Here is a 22,818-nt window from a genome sequence, read left to right as displayed (position 1 = left end):
GCTGTCCTTAAAGTGTCCTCCTTCAGTCAACTTTTTGCTCCTGACTCAGGCCTGATGCGTCAAGGAGAGAAAATATTGTAATCGCATCTTAACCGGGGTTACATACACACCAATAATTTAGAGCCCGAGGCAAGGGTGCATTCTTATCCCTTAAAGAAAACACACATAAAATTGGTTTATACAACTACATATTTTAACATTCTCTAAGCTGGCTATTTGTGTTGACATTGATTAGTTTTTTTGTTTTTTTTTGTAGCAGTTTATGAAAACCGAACAAGCAAGACAAGACACTGCAAAACATAACAAAAGGTGAAATAAAACTAACTCTAACCAAAACAAAGTCAACAAAAACAGATCATGACTACTGACATTAGCTGCAGTGATAGTTAAAAAATAAATCATGTAAAAAAAAAAAACGTGCTATATAATTTTCAATTTATATTATTTGCTTTAAGATCTAGCAAAAATTGAAAAGGGTACAATTCTGTATTTGAATGAAATTTAGAGTTTCATAACCAGGACTGATGCAAATTAAAAATAATGTTGCAGTAAAGGAGAAAAAATATGGTAATTGTATTTGACAATGTTAACAGTTGGGGGCCTTTTAGGCCATAAAACGTTTTGTTTTTTTCATTTTATTCTGACACTGCACAAGAAATAGTATTAAAATCATTGAAAAAAGTATAGGGGGCTTTCAGGGTAATCAGAATGTTGTAAAAGGTTAAATGAAAAATGAAACAAATAAATGGCCTTTTATTTATTTTTTATACAGGAAATGTAGTTTTCCAAAATTTCTAAATATCTGAAATTTCACCTTTATTTGTTTAAATTTCAAACTAACGCAGAGTATGCAGACTTTCCAGTGTCTTTTATAACGTTAACTGAAAATTTAAATAAATATTTCCCTGAAGTTAACACAGTTTAAATTGAACTATTATCGACCGTCAAATTAGTTTTTTTGAAAAGGCGGATTCGGATATCCGCTGATAATCAGCCCGGCCGATAATCCGTCTATCCCTATTCAAAAGAAAAACTGTTGTTAATAGTTTCTCGCTTTGTAAAACATTAGCCCTCTAACAAGCATATAAGGATTAATTTTGAATATAAATGGAGTTTACGTTTTCATAAACATGGCTAATTTAAATTCAACAAAGCACATCGTGAAAGTTGAAAAATAATTATAAAAAAAATTGTAAAATTTATGATTGTATTATTTTAGCAGAGATGTCATTTTTTTCAGTTTTCTATCACTGCAAAAAAAATTAAAAAAAATAATGCCATACTTTCTGCTGTATTGCAAAATTGGTTTCCTGACAGTTAAGATGTTAGAAAACCTTTTGAGTTCCATTATCATCAATAACAAATGCAGGTCTTGGGTTTGTGAATTACGTTGTGTATGTCTGCTCACTGGGTTAGCCGTTTGCATCGGTGTATTTAAGAGTCTGATAATCTTCTTAGTCTTGGTAAGTACCCAGCTAGAAGTCAGCTACTGTCCAGATTGTCTCATCCTCACGCGGACAGCAACAACAACAACAACAACAACAAAGTGTGCTTCTGCAAACGAGGTGGCATGGTGGCTTCTCCGGCATGAAATATGCGCCTGCCTTCCTTTGGCAAGTGTGCTGACAGAGCTGTGGAAGAAGTGTTGGCGGGCCTGCTCAACTTGAAGATGTTTGGCAGCGGGAAGAAGAAGTGGTTTGTGAGGAAGCACAAGAGGCAGTATCAGCAGCAGCAGAGGTCCGCCAGGAAGCCGTGCACCAAGCAGAAGAAGCGGTGGGCCTCTAAGATCCTCAAGCAGCACAGGCAGAAGCTCCTTAACGAGCTGGACGTCAACGCCGTGCTACCCTGCTTGGTCTACGATAAGGTGTTCTCGCTTGGGGAGTACAAGGAAATCCTGGGACAGGAGTCCAACAAGAGGCGCACTGAAGTTTTCCTGGACCGTCTGTCTTCCAAAGGACCCGCTGCGTTTTGCTCTTTTTGCTCGGTCCTGGAGGAGACGTGTCCCCACCTGCTCACCTGCTTTATCTTGGATGGAGAAGGTATGTCCTTGACATCGCACTTGAGGCCTTTTTTTTTCCTCTTGCATTTACAGAAGAGAAACCAATCGATCAATAATCATAAAAATTACATATCCAGAGCGGGAAACTACTTTGTAATGAACCAGCACTGCAGACTAAGAGCCAGCAAAAAATAGCCTCTTAAACCGGCGATGGCTGAGGGGATTACTTAGCCGACATCCTTTATAACTAGCATATGGCCGACGTGTCTGCAGTCTGCAGGACTCGCGCCGTCTGTGGCATACAAACGTCCTAATCAATCTGATACCCCTGAGTGCCCTCAATTACAATTTCACGCATACAATGCCCTACAGAAGTACAAACCATGAGGCAACCATGCTAATAACTATAGCAACGGTGTTGGAACTCTGGGAGACGCAACAACTATATCTGGTCTGTGAGAATCTACCTGAGAAACTATGTGAGAAACGGTGGATTTCCGCATCCGTAGTAGACAGTATACGGTCCAGTGCAGTAAGGAATGCACTGATATATTCGGGTTGGGGGGGGGGGCATCTTAGCTTTCTACCTGCACCTCAATGAGAAACAAAGCTCTTCTGAAGACAAAAATATTAGTGCTTTCAGGCGATTCAAGATTTAAATCTAATTACTTACAGGATTTTAATTAATTAATTCATCTAATTAATCTATTTTTTAGGTTCCCAAACAAAGAATTCCAATTCTAGGACATTACAAAATTGTGGTCGTGCATGATTAATCAATTGAATACACAAAAAAGAGAAGATTTGAAATCCACATTTCTATTGTTGAAGTGTGCTTCTAGATAACTACATCTACCAGAGCCGTCATTAATTAAAGCCAGGACGCTTGCGGACAGGTGGTGGACCTTTATTGATTTCGATAATCAGGCTTGTACTGCCAAAAACGCCATGACTCCATCACGTCTAGCATCCTATTTTGTTTTACTATAAGCTTTTACTATACCTTGACTGCCGGGGTGGGCTGGTCTTGTTCGGACTTGCTGTCTGGAACTCCCGAGTGATCCAGCGATCCAGTTTCGTCTCAGAATGTAGCTATACAGTCTCCTCTGTTCAGGCGGGAGGAAACTTCAGGCGGACCCCGGGGTCCGATAGCGGCCCTGGAGCCACTCGGGGCCCACATAGCCCGAACGCCCTGACCGAGAGCTTTACAACGGTGTCCGCGCCGTCACTCCACGACATTCCGTTCTGGAGATAGAGGGCCGACAAACCCAAGATCTTTACCCGGGATAGGAAGCATCGCAGGCTGGGTACGTTTTTGAAATCCTTGGTCTCCTGGTGGGCTTTGGGCGGGCAAATCTCCCGGACCATCCTACCGGGGACATAAGGGCATCCCCGGGCACGTCTTGGCGAGAGCTTTCAAACGACGTTGGTGTCAGCTCTCCGCGATATTGCGTTCCGGAGATAGAGGGCCGACAAACCCAATATTTTTACCCGTGATAGGAACCATCGCAAGCGGGGAAGATTTTTCGGATTTCTGCCCCCCGTATCTCCGGAACATTAGGTCCTACCGGGGAGATAAAAAAACATTACCGGACTCGTCTCGACGAGAGCTTTCCAACCATGTCGTTGCCAAGATAGAAGGCCGGCAAATGTTCAATTTCTGAGCCTTCCCGGCCCGCTCCACTTGCGTTCTGGAGATAGTGGCCTGACGGTTTCAATATTTCATGCCAAACTAATTTTGCATGCCAAAAGAGTGAATGCATTGTTGGTTGGGGTGGGCCTCTAACTTGGAGTTGCCACCTGTTGACAAAAAAATTTAACTCTTTTTCACATACACAATGCACACATGACGTCACATCCACAGACAGAAGGTGGGAAATTCGAACCCAAATGCAACTGGCCAGACGTTTGCAGGAGTACCCATTGTGAGGTGTTAATCTACTAATTAGAAGATGTTTCCGTCATAAATGGTCTAACAAAAAGGCTATTGTAAAGATATTTTGGGGCAAATTGTTACATAGAGCAGCTTTAGCTAGCTTGAATGCATTAAAATCATGTCAATTCAGACAACTTGGCTGATGGATCAATCTGCTCTAACAGATGGCACTCCAAGAGGGGGAAAGAAAGGGGGGCTCCCCATGCTCCCAAACACTTCTGGAGATGAACCTCTGTGCTCGCCTCCCATGTACGTTGACCCTGTGTTTGACTCCAGGTAAGATTATGCATTCCTATCATTTTCTCAATTTGGCACTTACCTTCACCACCTCACTTGATCTGTTCCCCCTATTTTCTGGAAATGACTTATAATAAGCTCAAAGGGCCTTACAGATAGAGTCAGTGCACCACGTGATGCTTCGTTAACCCAAAAATGCATTTTTCATACGAACTTTGAGCAGATTTGTGGCGTTCCCTGAATGTGATTCTTTTTTACCAAAACAATGTTCAAGGTCACTACAGTAGCACAGTGCTAAAAATAGTTGGGTCAAAAGTAACCCAATTAGGGATCAAAAACGGACTGATCCACTTTATGGGTCAATTTGACTTTTTGGGTTGTTTTATACAAAATGACCCACATTTTTGACCCAAGTAAAGGATCTAACCAAAATTTACGAGTTGTTTTTATGCTGAAAGACCCATTTCTTGACTCAAAGTTGGGTCAAATCGACCCAACTGTTTTTAGAATGTGTAATAGTGGCCAGCCAGTTTGCGGTTTACACTCTCAACCTTTTGTGCTTGCGTGACCTTTCACTAGATATAGAGTGCCTTCCACATTAAAATATAAAAATAGCATATTAGGTTAATTGCTACAGTATTTAAATGGTCTATAGTTGGTTGTCTACAGTATATGTTCCGAGTGTTTAGTACGTATTATATTGGCACATATTTTCTACAGTGCTCGTTAAGGTCATAGTTGAGGTGGAGCCTGTCACAGATAACTTTGGGCGGGGTGAATATTTAAATTATGCTCATCTTGATATGTGAATATGAAAAAATATCTGAGCATGACTATGAATGGGGTCAATTTGAGAAGTCAGAGCATCCACAATGAAGCCTTGCGAGTGCGTCACAGCTGAGTGATGGCGTAGTTCTGCGTGAGCGTGGACCCTCGGTGAGTACCCCTTGGTTCAGCTGCCACAGAAGGGGGAGGGGTGAGGCTGCGTTGATACTGCGTGTATGTGTGTGCGTCTATGTGTTGGTGAGGTGGGGCGGGCGGGTGGCGATGAGCTTAAAGTGACGGGACAGACGAGCTGATATGCTCTCCAGACCGTTAAGGAGGCCTCTTTAATGTGTGACAGCTAAGTCAGCATTGAGACTGCAGGCCCAGTGGTGTGGCTCTGGGGCACTACACACACACACGCACCCACACATGACAAGATGACAGCAACACACACAATGCAGCGCACGCAGCACAGAGTGGCCACAGAGCCGCCCAACAACACGCAGAGACCACTTGCAAGGCGATGTAAGTCCTCTTGAAATTATTTATGAGCTTACATATGATGATTTTCTCTGGACACGTTCCAACTGCTGGAGTGAGCGCCTCAAAAGGTTGCACATGATTTTTGTTTTTAGTCTATGCAAGAGAGTCAGCAGTCAAGTCAAGGTCGAGTAGGCGTAGAAAAAATGGCATAATCGTTTGTTTAGAGGAAGTAGGACACAAAGCACCTCAAGGCTTGGTGGTTTGGTGCCAGCGCGTGTCCCTCTGTGGCAGTCAGGCTCGTCGGCGGCCAGGCTTGTTAAGAAACAGTGTCTTGCACCTTTGCACGGAGTCGTTTGTTTTGTCGATGACCTCACTTTGCACAAGCCAAAGATGAGATTGTCAGGTTCGAGGCGACTTGAGTTGGTTTTGAGAGCGGTGCTGAATCAGAGTGAACTTGCGAGCAGCTGATCGCATCTCCGGGCTGAAAGTGCCTGGATAGGAGCTACCTCCCCTTTAAAAGAGCACCGCGGGAACAGATGTGAAATTGACTGAATCCAGTTAAGTGCCGTCAGCTGAAATATTGCTTTAGTAAACTTTCTTTTTTTTATTTGCTGAGGTGGAGAGAACAGTCATCTCATCTGAACAACAATTAATCTGCTGATTTAAGTGCACTTCAGATGAATGATTAAACACAATAGAATAGATGGGAGAGGAGACTTTTTAATACCACAGGCAGATAAAAAAAAAAAAAAAAAAGAAGAATACTTAACTGGCTGAATTTCCTTTTTAAAATCCATTTTCTGTATTATGCATAATCATTTGTTTTTTTATCATATCTTAATAACACAAATACGTTTTTTTTAATTATCCGGCATATACTATTTTATTTTTTAATAAGGGTTTGGTGAATGCGCATAAGAAACTGGTGGGGTTCAGTACCTCCAACAAGGTTAAGAACCTCTGATTTAGAGTCTTCACTGAACACTCTAAAAACAGTCAAAAATGGACCTATCCCCTGCTTAGGTCTATTTGACCCAACTTTGAGTCAAGAAATGGGTCATTTAGTGTAAAACAACTCCTAAATATTGGTCAGATCCTTTATTTGGGTCAGAACATTTTGTCATTTTGTATAAAACAACCCAGAAAGTTGGGTCAAATTGATCCATAAAGTGGATCGGTCCATTTTTGATCCATAATTGGGTTACTTTTGACCCAACTATTTTTAGAGTGAACCTAACATGCATGTTTTTAGATTGTGGGAGGAGGCTAATGCAACTGGAGAAAACCTACACAAGCATTGGGAGAATATGCAAACTCACACAGAGAGCCAGAGACAAGATTCTAACCCCCAAAACTGAGAACTTGGCCGCACATGTGCCAAACATGATACAGACTTATATGCTGCCAAATATAGAAAAATGAAATATAAAATGGATGTGACATCTTCTCACAATATAAATCACTAATCATGCTAAAAAATGCACACTCTAAATGAAGTCACTTTCTGTAGGTGTAAAAAACAGGATTACAGAGGATGAAATTCAATAATCTTCAACACGTACTAGGCAGTGCTGAAATACTTCCTGTTTCGTTGTTCTTCTTTTAAATTTACACTAGGGTTGGGAACCTTTGACTGTCTCACGATTCGATTCCGATTTTTGGGTCCGCGATTCAATTCAGAATCAATGTTCGATTCAGAATCGGTTTTCGATTCAAAATGATTGCTTGACAAAGAATCGTCATGACCTACTCCAGTCTGGTTTGCAAGACAGAATGACAAATAGATACAGAAAATAATAATAATAATAATTTCATTTTATTTACATTTGATACGTTTTGAATTGTTAGGAAAGTGCCTTTTTCCACAAAAACAGTGTGTGGACCACTACTGCGTGACTTTTTCCTTCTACTCTCTAATGTGGCACAACTTAACAGTGTATCAGAACGCGCGGAACCACACTGCCCCTAAGTGGCCAAAGCTTGTACAACATGAATAGCGCTCCCAATAAAGGCACACACAAACAAGAGCAAGACAGTATCAAATACTTTAAATAAAATCGATTTAGGGACATTTAAAATAAATTCTGAATCGTACTAAATGAGAATTGCGATTCTTATAAAGATCGATTTTTTGGCACACCCCTAATTTACACTTATCTAAAACTACATACATGTGCCGCCATCTAGTGTTTAACAGTGGAATTTTCCCCAATTTAAACAAGATTTAAACCAAAATAGAGTTACTAATTGTACAAAATAACTGAGCGAAATCGCGGCACCATGAACCTGGAACCCACAATGGAGGGGGGTTCATTGTACATCTGAGTAATAACGAAAAACAGCGCCATCTGTTGGGCGCGTCCCCTTTCACTGCCCCTAATGTAGAGTCTCCAGTGACAACAGGATGAATCACTTTTCTCCTCCAGTGCATTGGTGTGTGTGTGAGATCAGACCCGAGGCCTTATATGTACTTTATATGCGAGGCAGCGGTGATGATGTCACTTCTTCATCCATAAGTGGACAAAACGAGCCTCTGGCAGGTTGGGGAGGCGGAGCCCAGGAGGGATGAAGTGAAGCTGTGAGGTTGATGACTCACCTCGCAGCACATACAGCGAGAAAGCACTGCGACAGCACCGAGGTGTGACGGTGTGCACGCGTGTGTGTGTGTGTGTGTATTTCATCCCGCTCGCTGCCATCCACTTGGTGCAGTGCTTTTAATGTGAAGAGGATTTTGTCTGTGAACTTCCTCTTTTGTTTGTTGGAAAACTAATAAATCACAGGGTTACAGCAATGGAGGTTCTCAGGGCTCCGGGCCAGGTTTGCCTCCAGTGGGAGCAGCCGGCGAGTCTCACAAACAACCAGCGTCGGATATTGCTGCATGCAATAAAGTGGACGAGCCAGTGGAAGGACATGAGAAAGAAGGGCAGCCCCGGCTGGCCTATTTCCTGGCCGAGGAAAAAGAGCACTTTAATGTGTTGTGAGTGCCAGCGCGGGCTTGTGGGGACGGCATCAAATGCGAGCAGTGGTTTCACACAAGAGGAAGGTAATGATTGGCCAGGCCGAGTCATTACTGTATGGATGCAGAGAAGGGGGGATGCCGGTGTGAAATCCGCTGCTGCAGTGGTATGCGGTGGGCTTTCGGACTGCAGCACAAACGCTGACCCCCAGCTGCCGAGTGATTGACTCGCCCAAACACCCACTCCTTAAGAATTGTGTTCATACTGAGAGAGGTTTCTGATATGACACCTCTCGCATGGAACTAAATCACATGCCATGTTTCCTTATAGAGTGGCCAGGTGCATTTATTTACACTGCAACATACTGATTAGTTGAGGGAGTGTGTATTTAAAGTGGAAGTCAACCTTAAAAAATTATTGACAACAATATGTAATGTGACCTCACTCGTCAAAACATGACATTCTGATTAACTCATGTGCTCCTAAAAAACTTAGAAATATGTTCTATTTTAAATATTACCATGCTACCAAAGATGTATTTATGCGTTGTTGTTGTTTTTTTTTATGCTAGAGAATGCAGAAGGCTTTGATGCAGCCTCTGAACTGAAGAGAATGGTTGAAGCAATGGTAGTTATTACAAAAACGAACAGCAGGTGGCAGCAGAGTATAAGAGATCAATCAGGGCCGTGTTGAAAAAAAGCTCATTAACTCACATAGATTTGTGGATAATGATGAAACTTAGCTATATTCTAATGCTGCAAAACGGAAACAAATAGAAATATAATTTTTTTCCTGACGAAAGAAGAGACTTGAATCTTTCTTGTGGTAGGTTCCATGTTTGAATAGCATTAGAACACAATATTCTGTGGGTCTTGCAAAATAAATCTAAATCCAGTAAAACAGCCGGGAGCGAAGAGGGTTGCTTCAGTGAAAATGGCTTGGGAGTGAATGAGTTAATATTACATATGTGAAATATGAGTTATGAAGCCATTTTTATCCATCTCAAGGGGCAGCAATTTTGCTACTTGCTGAAGATGACATCATAGTTGCTCAAGCTCAGGCAAAGACCAATCGCAGCTCATCTGTTTTCTGAAGCTGAGCTCTGATTGGTTGTTACCTGAGACCTGAGCAACATTATTGTCTTTGTCAGTCGACAGCAAGTGGCAAAATGGCTGCCCCCTGAGATGGATAAAAACAGCTGGATTTTGCTGCTCATATTCATATTCTCATATTCCACTTACACAATATTAACCAGAATACCATATTTAGATTAGTGGGGCTGCATACAACATATTACTGTCAATAAATGTTGGAGGAGAGGTGGACTTCCCCTTTAAAGACCCTGTAAAGTGAAAATAAATTTTCATAAAGGCCCAGCCCACACACAGTTGGATTAAAAAAAAAAAAAACGTTTGCATTTTTCCGCCTTTCTCTGCTATGTGCGCAAACTCACGGCAGACAACAAGGCTCTCTAAAGCAGCCACGCCAGCGGACTATCTAAAGGCAAGACACATTTTCAGGGTTTAGGCATAGCTAGCTTGCTAACTACATCAAGCGCATCGGCTAACCACTTTTGTAAATGAAGGAGGTGCTCAATTTCTCATGACGGGGGCCAATTGGCCCTGTTTAAGCCACACCCAAAAGATCTTACAAACTGAAAAACCTAATTGCAATAATTACGTTTTTTTTTTGTGCTGAGTGGAAAGGGGACTTCTATAGAGGGATAGGTGTTTATTTGATCAAGAGGATAAAACATCTGCAGAATAATTGAGAGAGATTTAGAATGGACTGCAACAGCAAAGTCAGTATAATGCATTATGTAATACATCATTTATGCCAAAACGGAGCAATATTATCTTATAGGGGCAGAATTTTTGATACAACTCTTTTTATTGACTCGCATTAGAGTGCGCCGACCTAAGTGAGTCGTGTTGATTGTAATTTCCCCCTCCAATGATATTTGCATGTCGATAGTCATTTCTCAGTGTGCGTCATTTCCACAACCGCCACGTAGTTATTTCGTCAAAACGCCCCAAACAACTAAACTTGTGAGTAATGCCACCCACCTTCCGTCTTTGTTACATTCATTAGCGCACATGTCTGCTAATGAGAGTAGTGTCTCATTATTCTTGATAATCATCTGAATGGCATCCTCATCAGTGAGAAGTGATGGAGTGTTGAAAGGACGTTTGTCAGAGGTTGGAGAATGACTCTATTAGCGGTAGCTGACGACATTTAACAGACCATGTGGAAACTGCCGTATTTTACAATTTGACATGAATAATTTTCATTAGAATTTGGGCGACCATGTACTCTTAACTCATTCACTCTCAGACATTTTCACTGAAGCAACCCTCTTCGCTCCCGGCTGTTTGACTGGATTTTGACTGATTTTGCAAGGCCCACAGAACGTTGTGTTCTATTGCTACAAAAACATGGAAGCTACTGAAAGAAAGATTAGAATCTCTTCTTACTAAGAACTTACTTACATTAGAGTATAGCTAAGTTTCAACATTACTCACAAATCTGTTTAAAACACTGGGGAAAAGAGCTTTTTGGCAACATGGCCCTGGTTGATCTCTTATACTCGGCTGCCACCTGCTGGCCGTTTTTTGTAATAATTACCATTGCTTGAAGTGACCTCTTCAGGTCAGAGCCTGCATCAAAGCCTTCTGTATGCTCGAGCATTAAACAAAAAAAAAAATTTTTAAACGTAAAAATACGTTTTGGGGACCATGGCCATATTTAAAATAGAACGTATTCATAAATTTTTGGGAGCAAATGAGTTAATATCGTTGGTTCCAAAGCAACCCAAATTGGGTGAATTAGCAAACCTTGTGCTGGGTACAAAAGGGTCCAAGCCTATGCTGCATTGGGTTGAGGATTTGACCCAGCATATTGGGTCATTGGCACATTGGGTTTTTCTAAGAAGAAGTAATAACTTTTTTCCTGCAGTCGTCACTCACTCAAGTCACTCACATGATATGTTTGTCACAATTTGTACACTGGATGCTTTTTATGACGCAATCCACCCATCTTCCAAATCCAATCTTCAATCCAATCAAACCAACTAGTTAACCCAAGTTTGGGTAAAAGTAACCCAATCTGCTCAAAATCCACAACTACACAGCCAACATTTGTATTTATTTATTATGTGGTCATTATAATTTTGTAGGAATTCTATACTGTATATATGTGGAGATTATTCATTCAAGCCAAATTGCAATGAAAATTGCATGTCAATTTGGAGACATAAAGAAAGACATAAATCAACTTAGCATGAGATGGCTGATAAAAAATATCAGACACCAAGTGAAGATGGCCCCTCGGGCCAATGAGTAGCATAGAGGATGACATTAGCGCATTCTAGCTGGACATTTAGTAATTGCTCTGATTTTCTGGGAACTGTTTATTAATGCTGTTAAATTATTTCAGGCCATCTATCCGTCTTCCGCATATCCTCACTAGGAACGTGGGTATGCTTTAGTTTGTTCAACCTTAACATAAGTCTGCACGTTAGCTATTTTTTTGTATGTATAACAAATGTGAGTATATTACCACCTATTGCTTAGTAAAAAAAGCCATTGTCTCTAAATATAATCGCCTCCCTTCAACCTCCAGAGACGTTTTCGCTGTATTTTTTTTTTGTGAGTCAGATGTTCTGCGCTCAGGTGAGGAGGCGGCCCACTCCTCCACAACAACAAAGTCTAGACCGATCGACTTACTCTTATGTCTAGAACAGCACCAGTGAATCACGCTATTGATTGAAAAATAACCCAATTGCGGTCAATTGACAAGCGAGTTTGGCAAAAGGTCGCGTGTGCAACAGAGGTAATTTGAGGTTCTGCGCACGATGAATTATTGAAGACATTGCACTGTTGCGCACTGTCAGACTTGCAAGAATAGCACATGATCACACTGAAATTATTCATCATCTTCAGACTTGAGGTTTAAAAAAAGAAATCAGTAAATGTTTTACTGTCTGCGACTAAATGTCGCCATGTTTAGTCCCAGCGATGAAATGTTGTTTGTGTGGTTTTCATTAATACAAGTCAACATTGTTTACTAATTACTATCAGATGATATTCATCTCAACTGACACTTTGATTCAAAGGGGGAAAATAAGGTGCTCAACGATTTGAAATATAAATGATGACAAATCTGAATTATGCGTCAATGGTGGAAACCAGTAGAAAATGTGAAGGCAAAACAATCTACAGTACTTCAGTGTTTGTGGTTGACCTTAAGTGAAGCAAACTGAACCATGAAGAAGAAAAAACTATGTTGGCATAAAATCCATTACCTGGGAATTTGCTAATGAAGGCCATCAGATGTGGATGAATGCTCTGGAAGATTTCATGGCAGTGGTCCGTTTAGACACATTACGACTTTGAAATGGAGCCGTGGAGGTTGTGCACCTGCTGACGCAGAAACGCTTCTGAGGTGTACGCAGTACTCGGTGTTGGATCAGAGTTTGAACTTTTTAAACTAACTACTAGTCAGATGGCAGAAAGTGAATACTACTAACACAGTTAACATGTCAGGACAGACTGTGATTTTAATGTTGTGATTCTTGTGCCACTTTACTGGAAAAAAATAATAATAAATTAAAAATCAATTATTGTAAAAAAGAAAAAAGGAGATACTCTATTATTTCCAACATCCAGCATAACAAATGTTATTATTTTATTATTATTATTATAATTTTTTTTCTTGTTGTTATTACACACTAGAGATGGGGTGGAGCTATCCAAAGCACTTAAAACACCACCTCCATATCGACAGAAACAGTTTGATGCTGATTCTGATATTTGGCAGAGTAAAATTGACATGATAATTTTTTTAAACCGATCTTTTGTTTTCTTACAGCATTTGACTGTTTTACAATATTTATCCTTTAGTATTTAACTTGACAAAAGAGAGGAAAACCAGCAAAAAATTGGCCGATTTCCCGCCTATTTTAGATAGCAATGTTTGTCTTTGAACGTCATTATCCTAAGGTCCTATGCTGTAGTGTGTTAATGTGTAAATAAATAACAATAATTTGTGATACTTTTTTTTAGCAGATTTTGAAAGAGCTAACATTAGCTGATTCAATAGGCCTGACCCTAATCATACCATTCTTTAAAAAAAAAAAAAGTATTCCTTATTCCAGAAGTGTGTATCAAACTGGTAGCCATTTGCATTAACCACTCTTTCACGAAGGGGCATCATACCATCGCAAGGGGCATCTGTCTTGGACAGAAAGGCATAAAACTGATGGCAACATTTTGCACCCCCCAAACAATTTTTAAAAAAGGGGTGGGGGGGCGGGGGGTTGTGCAATCATGCCTCATGCCTCAGGCATCCACTGTGCTTTGCATGCCAGTGAGTGTTGATATAGGGCTTTTAATAAAATGCAGAGTGTGATACATATTTCGTTTTTTGGCCACGATGGAGAGGAGTAGTTGAATGTGACAGGATGATCATTGGCTCATAAAAGTTAGCTTACTCCTCAACAACAGTTCCACCCCCACCTCCCACCCCATTTCCGAAATGATGGCTACGCCCCTGACTACTACTACTACTGAGCATCTCCAAAATGAATAACCCCCCACCCCCTTTCCACCCCCACCCCCTCCCTCGCTCCCGCCAACACCCCCTCCCCTCCCTACCTCACACGCGCGCACATACATACGGACGCTCGGACGCTGCAGCGTTTTTTAAGAGAGTGCTGGCGAGCCAGGAGAGGAGGAGGGAGGCAGGAGGAAGCCGATCATGTCCGGAGCGTGTTAGGAGGAGGCGAGAGAGAGAGGACGCGCGCACGTTGACACAATCGAAAAACGAGGAAAGAAGACGCGATCGGATGGAAGGGCGGTGCGTTTCGGTGCGAGTGTCATTGCAGACATGGGTCGCCGCGGCACGACACCTTGCCTTGAGCTCCTTGGGGGGTGTTTTCGCTGTCAGTCCTTCGGCTCTGCAAATGGCGATGTGCTGCTGATGCTACCGCTGCCGAGCCCAGGAGACGCAGCCGAGGCGGCGGATGCCAGGGAATAATCAGAAGACTCATATATGATCACCTGCGCTTTTCTTTGCCTGGGATTTTCCGTAGCGGTGGACGGTACCATGGTGAATTACCAGAAATATATTACTGTGATGCAGCTGGCTCTGGGGGTGACCGCCTCCAACAAAGAACATTGTCTTCCACCCAGGAAGCGAATGTGGTGAGTAGGAAATCAGGGAGGATGAGGATGAGGATGAAGTGTGGAGAGGGGGGAGATACAAATCAAAGCTGTTTTGCCAAAAAAAAAAAAAAAAAAAAAAGGAGTCCTAAATGACACAATAGTGATTTTTGTCACTGCAGCCAATCTGCAATCATCTCACTACAATGCATGCTGGGAGTTTTTTTCTATGTGTGTGTGCTTCCTCTTAAAGTTGAATGGCTAGTGCAGTGTTGCCCAACCTTTAGTGAGACAAAGCAAATGGAAAAATGTCACAAAAAGTGAATGCACAGGTGAATTATGTTCCATCTGCCATCTAGTGGAAGAGCATTTCATTCTTCTACCTGTCACTACACATCACTGGCTTAGATTGATGAACATAGTAGTAAATAGGGATTAAATGACTAACCTTTTTTTTTTTTTTATGGTCCCCTATAACATGATGAAAGTTAGGGATAGTGATACCACTTTTGTCAGACCGATACCAGTACTAGTATTCAACACTAGTCACAAAACGGATACCAAGTGCCAATACCAGTACTACTTTTGATACATAAGCCCCCCCCCCCCCTAAAAATGACATAATTTTAAAGAAAGCCCCTTATATCCAAATGTAGCATTTAACTTTACAATTGTATACAATTAATGGCAATTTTTTTTTATTCTTCTCATTTCTTGTTCCTGTATGTAAAATTGTCTCAAGAGGACTCGGCCGTCGTAGCATAGCACGTTTCCAGACAGGACATTTGTTTTTTTCATTTCTTTGAAAAATGAGAAACAGTTTCTATTTCACTTGATATTTTGGTAATATATTTCCACATTTCGAGTGTCGTAAAGCGACACAAGTGTTACGATGTTAGTGTTTTGTATTCTACAATTTCTATGATGAATAAAGTTCTTGTTTACGCACGTTTTTCTTCGCGCTTTAATTAATGAATATTGGCGAATAGGTATGGCGCTAAACTGCAGCTAGGGGGTGCTATAGCCCTGTCAGTAATTTGTGTAGCCTCAGTTAAGGGGAAGTCAACCCCTCAGGTGGTGGCCATTTTGCCACTTGCTGTCGACTGAAGATGACGGCAATGTTGCTCAGGGTCTCAGGTAACAACCAATCACAGCTCAGCTTCAGAAAACAGGTGAGCTGTGATTGATCGTTGCCTGAGAACTGAGCAACTGTGATGTCATCTTCAGTCGATAGCAATTGGCAAAATGGTCGCCCCCTAAGATGGATACAAATGGCTTGATTTTGCTTCATAATGTCATGTTTAGACCAGTGAGGTCACATATTACATATTATTGTCAAAACATTTTGACCTCCACTTTAAGTCCTTCCAGTGTTTTATTTACTTTTGCAGCCAACTTGAAATTATTTTTTTAAATTTAAAATAGTTAAATGAAAATTTGTTGCATGATTTTATTTATTTTATATTGTAATTAAATGTGATTGCTTCACAATATAAGACAGAAACCACTGATGCCACCAAGGTGAGATTTAGACTATTTATTTGGATTTAAGTATTTGTAACTGCAATTTTTTTTAAACTTGGGATGGGCTACTACCATTACTAAGTAGGTACCGGTTAAACAAAAAGTGGTATCAAACATGACCAGTTTTGACCATGTTCCATAAACACAAAATGAAGTGTTTGTATGCTTCAGTGGAAAAAAGTTTGGACATCCCCGACTGAATGAAATTGTATTAGGTTGGGAATCACTCAGCTAGGGTGATGTCATCTTCCCGAGCTCCATGTACGTCAATATGAATGCGAAGATTTCATCCATCCTTTCCTTTCCTGTGCTTATGTTTTCCTCATTATAATAAAAGAACATAAAAGCATGGAACATGGCACTCTGCTGTTTTTCTTCCCACATATACACCCTCCATTAAACATGTCCCCTGTGCTCTCAGCATGTTTGTGTCTTGTCTTGCCACCACTTTGTGTCCTCATTACTCCAAACCGCAGTGGTCACCTCCTCTCGCTCCCTCCTCCTGCTCCGGCCTTGTGTTTACTTAAAAAGAACACACACATTTCCTCCTCACGGGAAGGCGCGCACCAAGGCCGGGAGGCTTCGTTACTAGCAGATCATCATCTAGTCGAAAATCAAAGATGCTTAATTAGGAGTTGGCTCCGTGCAAGGGAAATAGCAGGTGGTGCTTGCAAATGTTTGGCTACAGCGGGTGTCAGAGGCAAATCGAACCACAATGCACGAAGCGGTGTAAAAATGACGAGGGCTCGCTGAACAAAGTGCAAATCCACTCATCGGACATTTCATTTGGTACCTCACGCTAATGAATCTCTTTTTGTAGCGTAAAAGTCATGTTCCCATTGTAAAAGGGGCAGATTGTTCCATTTGATTTTTGTTTGTACTGTATACACAAACAGGCCACTTTATTAGGTACACCTGCACAGTCTAGATCAGTGGTTCTTAACCCGGGTTCGATCGTGTGTTTTCTTTATTATTATCCCCTCGCATTAGTAATAAAAAAGAAAGTGGTCAGATGAATATATGCAATATGAATTCACATGTATAATGGAACATATGGTGTTCCACAGGGTTCAATTCTGGGGCTTCTGCTGTTTTCATTTAATCTTCTTACCCCTCCCATTTTAAGAACACAACGGTGATTGTTTTAAAGTCGGGCATTATTTTCCATACAAAACTTATGGTCCACCTTGTATTTTTGTAACCAACCTAACATGGCTCAGATCTTAATTAATGTCACGCTTGATCGTTATAAAAGGGCTTCAAAGATCTTCCTGATCTGTATATATTACCGGATAGACGATAGCCCATACACGCCCGTGTGCAAGCCGTTGAAGCCACCGGCCGGACATCTTACTCCTCCGATCTCGCGAGCAGACTACTGTATATACTATACATATACATACAGATTAGACACACTGTATACAGCTCGTAAGCTCTTATAGTATTGGGGCAGGGTGGTCACTATTTTTTAACAAGTGGACGATATGTGCTGCTTTGAAGACCCCCTTTTTCTTTTATCGCTCAGTTCCTTAGACCCCGATATTAGATTTGACGGAGGCATCTTTTGTTAAATTATACTTATAATTCTTTAATAAGAAAAATCTACAAGTTTGCTCCTGTAAACATAATTAAGCATATAGTGCATACATATTTAAGGCAAGTTGTAAAATATCTGAAGTCCTCTTGTTTATGTTGAACACATTTAAAACATCATAAATCATCCTGTTTCTACTAAATACTGTCTCAAATGTTCCCCAATTTCAATACTGTAAATGTATAGGATTGTATGCCAAGAAACGTTTCTTGGGAGCGGTAATATGGCGGCCTCGCGGCTTCAAAAGCCTTGGCCTATCAGCTATCCAGTAATATGTACAGATCAGTGTTTCCTTACAAATGTCTTACTAACATAACTGCTCCCGCTTACATTCTTCAACAGGCTGTTGTATATTCAAGCTTTTGTTTCTAAGTATATTAATACAAGTTTGAAAATAATTCCTTATTTGTGGAGGGTTACCATTCAACTGTTTTTCATCATTTCGTTTTTCCTCACTTGGGCTTTGCTTCAAATTGGGCCCAGTGATGCCCTATGACCCCAGTTTTGAGTTGCTCCTCTCCCACTATATAAAAACTTGAGCAGTTTTGTTCACATCTGCGATTTCCTGATGCAATTGAAAACTTCAACTTTGAACAAAACAAGTTTGATGTGACAGTGAGGGTGCGGGCAGAGGGTTCGTGCTGGTGTGGCCCCTTTAGAGTGCCTCGTTGTCACGGTGTGGAAAAGCCCCGTGGCGATTCGGTGGGATCTATTCCAGCCACCAGGGCTTTAGGCGATATACTTTCACGGTTCAAATGTACATTATGTGTCGGCTGTCACCATTATTTTTTTGTAATTGATTATTTTATTGATTATTCGGATAATCAAATAAAAATTGCATTAAAGTGTATACCAAAATCCTTCAGTCCAGCACACACCTCCACCATAGCCGATAGCCATCCTAATTTGGATAAGCACCAAATTGCGCACCTTCCTTGATGTCCACCCTCTATAATGCCTCATTTTGACATCAATAGTCATGCATTATTCACTAAGAAATTAAGGACACTGTCAAAAAAAAAGGCCCTACACTGCAATGTTGAAGGAAATCCTGAATCCACACCTTAATTTGATGACATATTTTTTTGCTGCATGGCTCAACCCGCCACAGTTTCAAGGAAAGGTGCTTTTGTGTACTTTCAAACTTGTGCAGATGAAAACATAACTAGTGTATCCCAATGATGTGTCTATTATTATGATATTTCCAGTTTCCGCAACAAACACGTAGTGTAACTTTGGCTTAAAGTCAGCTATCTTAATGCAAACACCTAATGGGAAATGCCACACACGGGCTAACAGTTAGCATCTCTGTGTGTTAGAAAGCTTTAAAGTGGTCAAACAAACATTTTCTTTACAATAATATGTCCTACGCGCCCTTACTAGTCTAAACACGATATTGTGATTAGTATTGTGTTTGTGGAATTTGAGTTAAGCAGAAAATCGACCCATTTTGATCCATCTCAAGGGGCGGCCATTTTACCACTTGCTGTCGACTGAAAATGACACCACAGTTGCTCAGGGCTTGAATTGAATCCACGGAAAGAACTTTAATTGGTGTTTTTCGTATGGAAGCGCTGTATAAAATAAAATTTGAGTCATTCATTGATGGTATGACACTACTATAGACATTGGACAGTTTAAATCTGGTTGTTGTTATTTTGCGCCGTTGTTGACCACTCGATTCGCAATTTGAAAAGAGCTAATATTGGTCGATTAAATCGACTGTCCGATTAATCAGTCGGGCCCTAGAAGAGACTCAATAATAATCTTGAGGAGAAAAATTGATCCACAAGATTTTGGTAGTTAAAGAGACAGTGTGTGGAATTAAGTGCCATCTAGTGGTGAACTAATAATACATTCATTTAAAAAATATGTTCTATCACATCGATATATATATTTTTGATAAATATTCACAGGTCTAGTAATTGCTAATTATACTAAATACTGTAGGTCCCGCCGCGCCTTACAGGAGGCTGACATGTTTCTCCGCCATCTTTCTGCTAGGGATAGCTGAAGGGGAAGAACTTCGCAAACGTAGTAATTTGCGAAATTTGGTCTTTCCGAGGCATCGTAGTGCACGTGCGTCAATAATGCGCACGCTTCGAACTGAGGTTGTTGCATTCCATTAGTTCACCACTAGATGGCACTAAATTATACACATTGCCCCTTTAAGCATAAAGTTAAATATGCTTTCCTTATCAGGTTTAACTCGTATTCAGTAAGAATCCTCTCACAGTCCGACTTAAACAGCTCCACGTCCCCAAAAAGAAGCTAAATGTAGCATATATTTGTGTACTAAACGTCTCCCGCAAACAAGAACAGTTGCTATCGCAGGAGTCAAGGGTGCTATCACTGGCAGCTTTTCATCTTATTGCCTAATCATATTCATTGTCTTTTCTCAACTGCTGCCTGGGGACAAGATGAGGGTTTTCTCTCCGAGACCTTTCATGTCTCCCTTGCTATTGTTTGTGATGATTCACACATCGTCCTATCAAGCATCTGATTTTATTTTAGGGAACCCGGGCACAAAGGCTGAATTATTCATGCGGGCGCCACGGCGAGCTCTGATCTCGTTAGATTGAAGATTTTTAACGGAGTGCGGACGCGCTAATCAAACCGCTATCAGGTGTCATGAAAGTAAGGCGGTTTGGTAGCGTTCAGAGAATAATGAGCTATTTGAGCGCAATGCTGACATCGTCGACAAACGGGGACTCCTCATTGCAACTAATTGTGGTAAATCTGCTTGATCCTTTTTGACATCGCTCTGCATGAGCAAGACGTGTCGTTTGCATCCGTTTCCACCACATTTGCGTTCTGCATCACAGTACGTCATCGTTCGAAACAATCGGCATGCCAGGTTCCCGTGCACTTAACTACTGCTAAGAATGGATTTTGGATGGCGATGTTGTCTCTTTCAAGAGATCTCTACTTAGCATTTGTAATGATTTCAGTTAATTTCCCTAATTGTTTTCTATTCTGAGAACGCGCTCAAGTGTGATGCCGCTCGGAGCTTGGAAAGCTTCAGCAACTGTGCAAATTGTTAATTGTTTTAGAGATTTAGTGAGAGAACTCAATCACAGGAGCAAAAAAAAAAAGAGTCATATTACAGTCATAATTAGAGATGTTCGAGACCACTTATTTTCAGAGCGTTTTCTTAAAATTGCATGAAATAAATGGCAATTTTCTATTCTTCCAATTTCCAATTTCTACTTCCTGACCATTAAACGGCCACAAGAGTCGCGACTCGCGAGTGCCGATATCTTGAAATAAGGCCTGGTATCAGCCCGATACTGATCTGATCTGTACTCATACATCTCAATTACTAATAATAATAAGACCTTGCACTGATTTGATCGGCTGGATCGGGATTTAGCATTTTATGTTAAAATTGATGATCAGCTGTAATTTCTTCATTTGCCCTACCGATCAATTATATCATTGATTGGCTCTGCGAAATAAGACATTACATGTTATATTTAATGTTTATCTCATTTGCTCCCCAAAACGTATAAATACGTTCTATTTTTAATGTTGTAAATGTCCCAAAGACGTATTTAGAGCATACAGAAGGCTTTGATGCTGCCTCTCAACTGCAAAGAACGGTTGAAGAAATGTTAGTTGTTACACAAACGGCCAGCTGGTGGCACCAGAGCAAAAAAGATCAACCAGAGCCATGTTGAAAAAAAGCTCATTTACTCATAGTTCTAAACAGATTTGTGAATAATGATAAAACTTAGCTATAATCTAATGCTAATTGCTGCAAAATGGAAACAGATAGAAATATACTTAATATACTTGTTCTTCCTGTTGAAAGAAGAGACTCTAATCTTTCTTTTGGTAGGTTTCATGTTTTTACAGAACACAATATTCTGTGGGCCTTGCAAAATTAGTCAAAATCCAGTAAAACAAATGGGAGTGAAGGGGATTGCTTCAGTGAAAATGGCTGGGAGTGAATTTTAAATGTATTTATTTATTTCCTCCCAGAATTTCAATTATTCCTTGGTTTTCAGTATTTGTCGTCCAGGCCAGTCCCTATCTAGTCCCTATCTGGGGCCGGTTAACTGTAGAGTAAATATAAACGACATTGCTCTTGTCTGTGATCTATTTTTGTTTTTTTCCACACTCGTTGATTGGTGACCGGACAAAAAATCCTGAATGTGTAAAGCCTGCAAAAAAAAAAAAAGTTGTAATAATTTACAGGACCAAAACCCAATGTAGAAATATGGTTTCTGTTCGGAGGATATTATAAGAAAAATATTATTTAAAACAAAGCTTCAAGCTGTTTGTTTCCACTCTTAACTGAAGGGTATTGTAAAAGTACAACATCAAACAAAGATAACTACCCGTTGTGAATTTAAAACAACCACATAGACTCCGCTACCTGAATGCTAACATACTAGGCATGGGCCGATAACCTGTTTGACGATTTACCGTGGTTTTAAAAAATCAAGGTTTCAATAACCGCTAATACTGTCTGTCACGGTAATGAACTCTTGCGTAAATGAGCCAATTTGAAGTTAATTGCCTTCAATTGACTTTCTTCTCCTTCTACAGCAAGTGCACGTGCACTCGTGCATGGAAGAGGAGGGAAGAATGGAGAGAGGTGGGGGGGGGGGGGTTGGGATAAGGGGAGACGCTTATTGTTATCAACAAAATAATAATAATAATAAATAAATAAATAAATAAATAAATACAAAATAAGTGTACATGTGTAGGTACAAGCTTGGGACACTGACTTGCCAAGAAGAATCCAAACAACAAGAATTTATTTATTTATTTATTTAAACATAGCATGGTACATGTTTTTTAATGTACCAAATATTCTATATTTAGTTTAAAAATTGAATAAAAAGCTGTTTTTATTTACTCAAATATTTTTTTAAAGGACATTGTAGAGCTGTAATTTTAATTCCGTGACACCGCAATATTTTTGCTCACGGTTATCATACCGTCAAAATCTAATATCGGCGCATGCCTATAACATACAATGGGAAACTTCATATATGGACACTGGGTCATAATTAGCGACGATGTGGTGGTGTTCTTTATCCTCTGCAAAGTATGACAAATAACTGAGCTAAGTCTCCAGTACTCTATATTCTGTTATACTGCCCCCAGGTGGCCAAGGAGCACACACCAGAAATGTCAGTGGAGAAAACGTG

At 40.5% G+C, this 22,818-nt stretch overlaps 1 protein-coding gene across 10 annotated transcripts in view; it reads left to right on the top strand.

The window, feature by feature from the left end:
* Positions 1–1,366: 1,366 nt before the first annotated feature.
* Positions 1,367–22,818, top strand: part of tjp1b (tight junction protein 1b) — a 79,102-nt gene continuing 57,650 nt past the window's right edge. For 6 of the 10 annotated variants that reach the window (XM_086072775.1, XM_086072767.1, XM_086072766.1 and 3 more), the window contains exons 1-2: positions 1,368–2,039; positions 4,100–4,211. In XM_086072775.1, coding sequence (XP_085928901.1) covers positions 1,595–2,039; positions 4,100–4,211 — 557 coding nt within the window. In that variant the 5' untranslated portion in view covers positions 1,368–1,594. Of the gene's footprint in view, positions 2,040–4,099; positions 4,212–14,038; positions 14,581–22,818 lie in introns of those variants that run through there. The other 4 variants (XM_086072765.1, XM_086072770.1, XM_086072772.1 and 1 more) reach the window with 3 other exon arrangements.

The sequence above is a fragment of the Leptonotus elevatus genome, chromosome 4 (assembly GCF_054856555.1).
Source record: "Leptonotus elevatus isolate MCC_2025b chromosome 4, RoL_Lele_1.0, whole genome shotgun sequence".
NCBI lineage: Eukaryota > Metazoa > Chordata > Actinopteri > Syngnathiformes > Syngnathidae > Leptonotus > Leptonotus elevatus.
The sequence above is the reverse complement of the archived record's forward strand: the minus strand, read 5'-3'. Positions and strand labels throughout refer to the sequence as shown.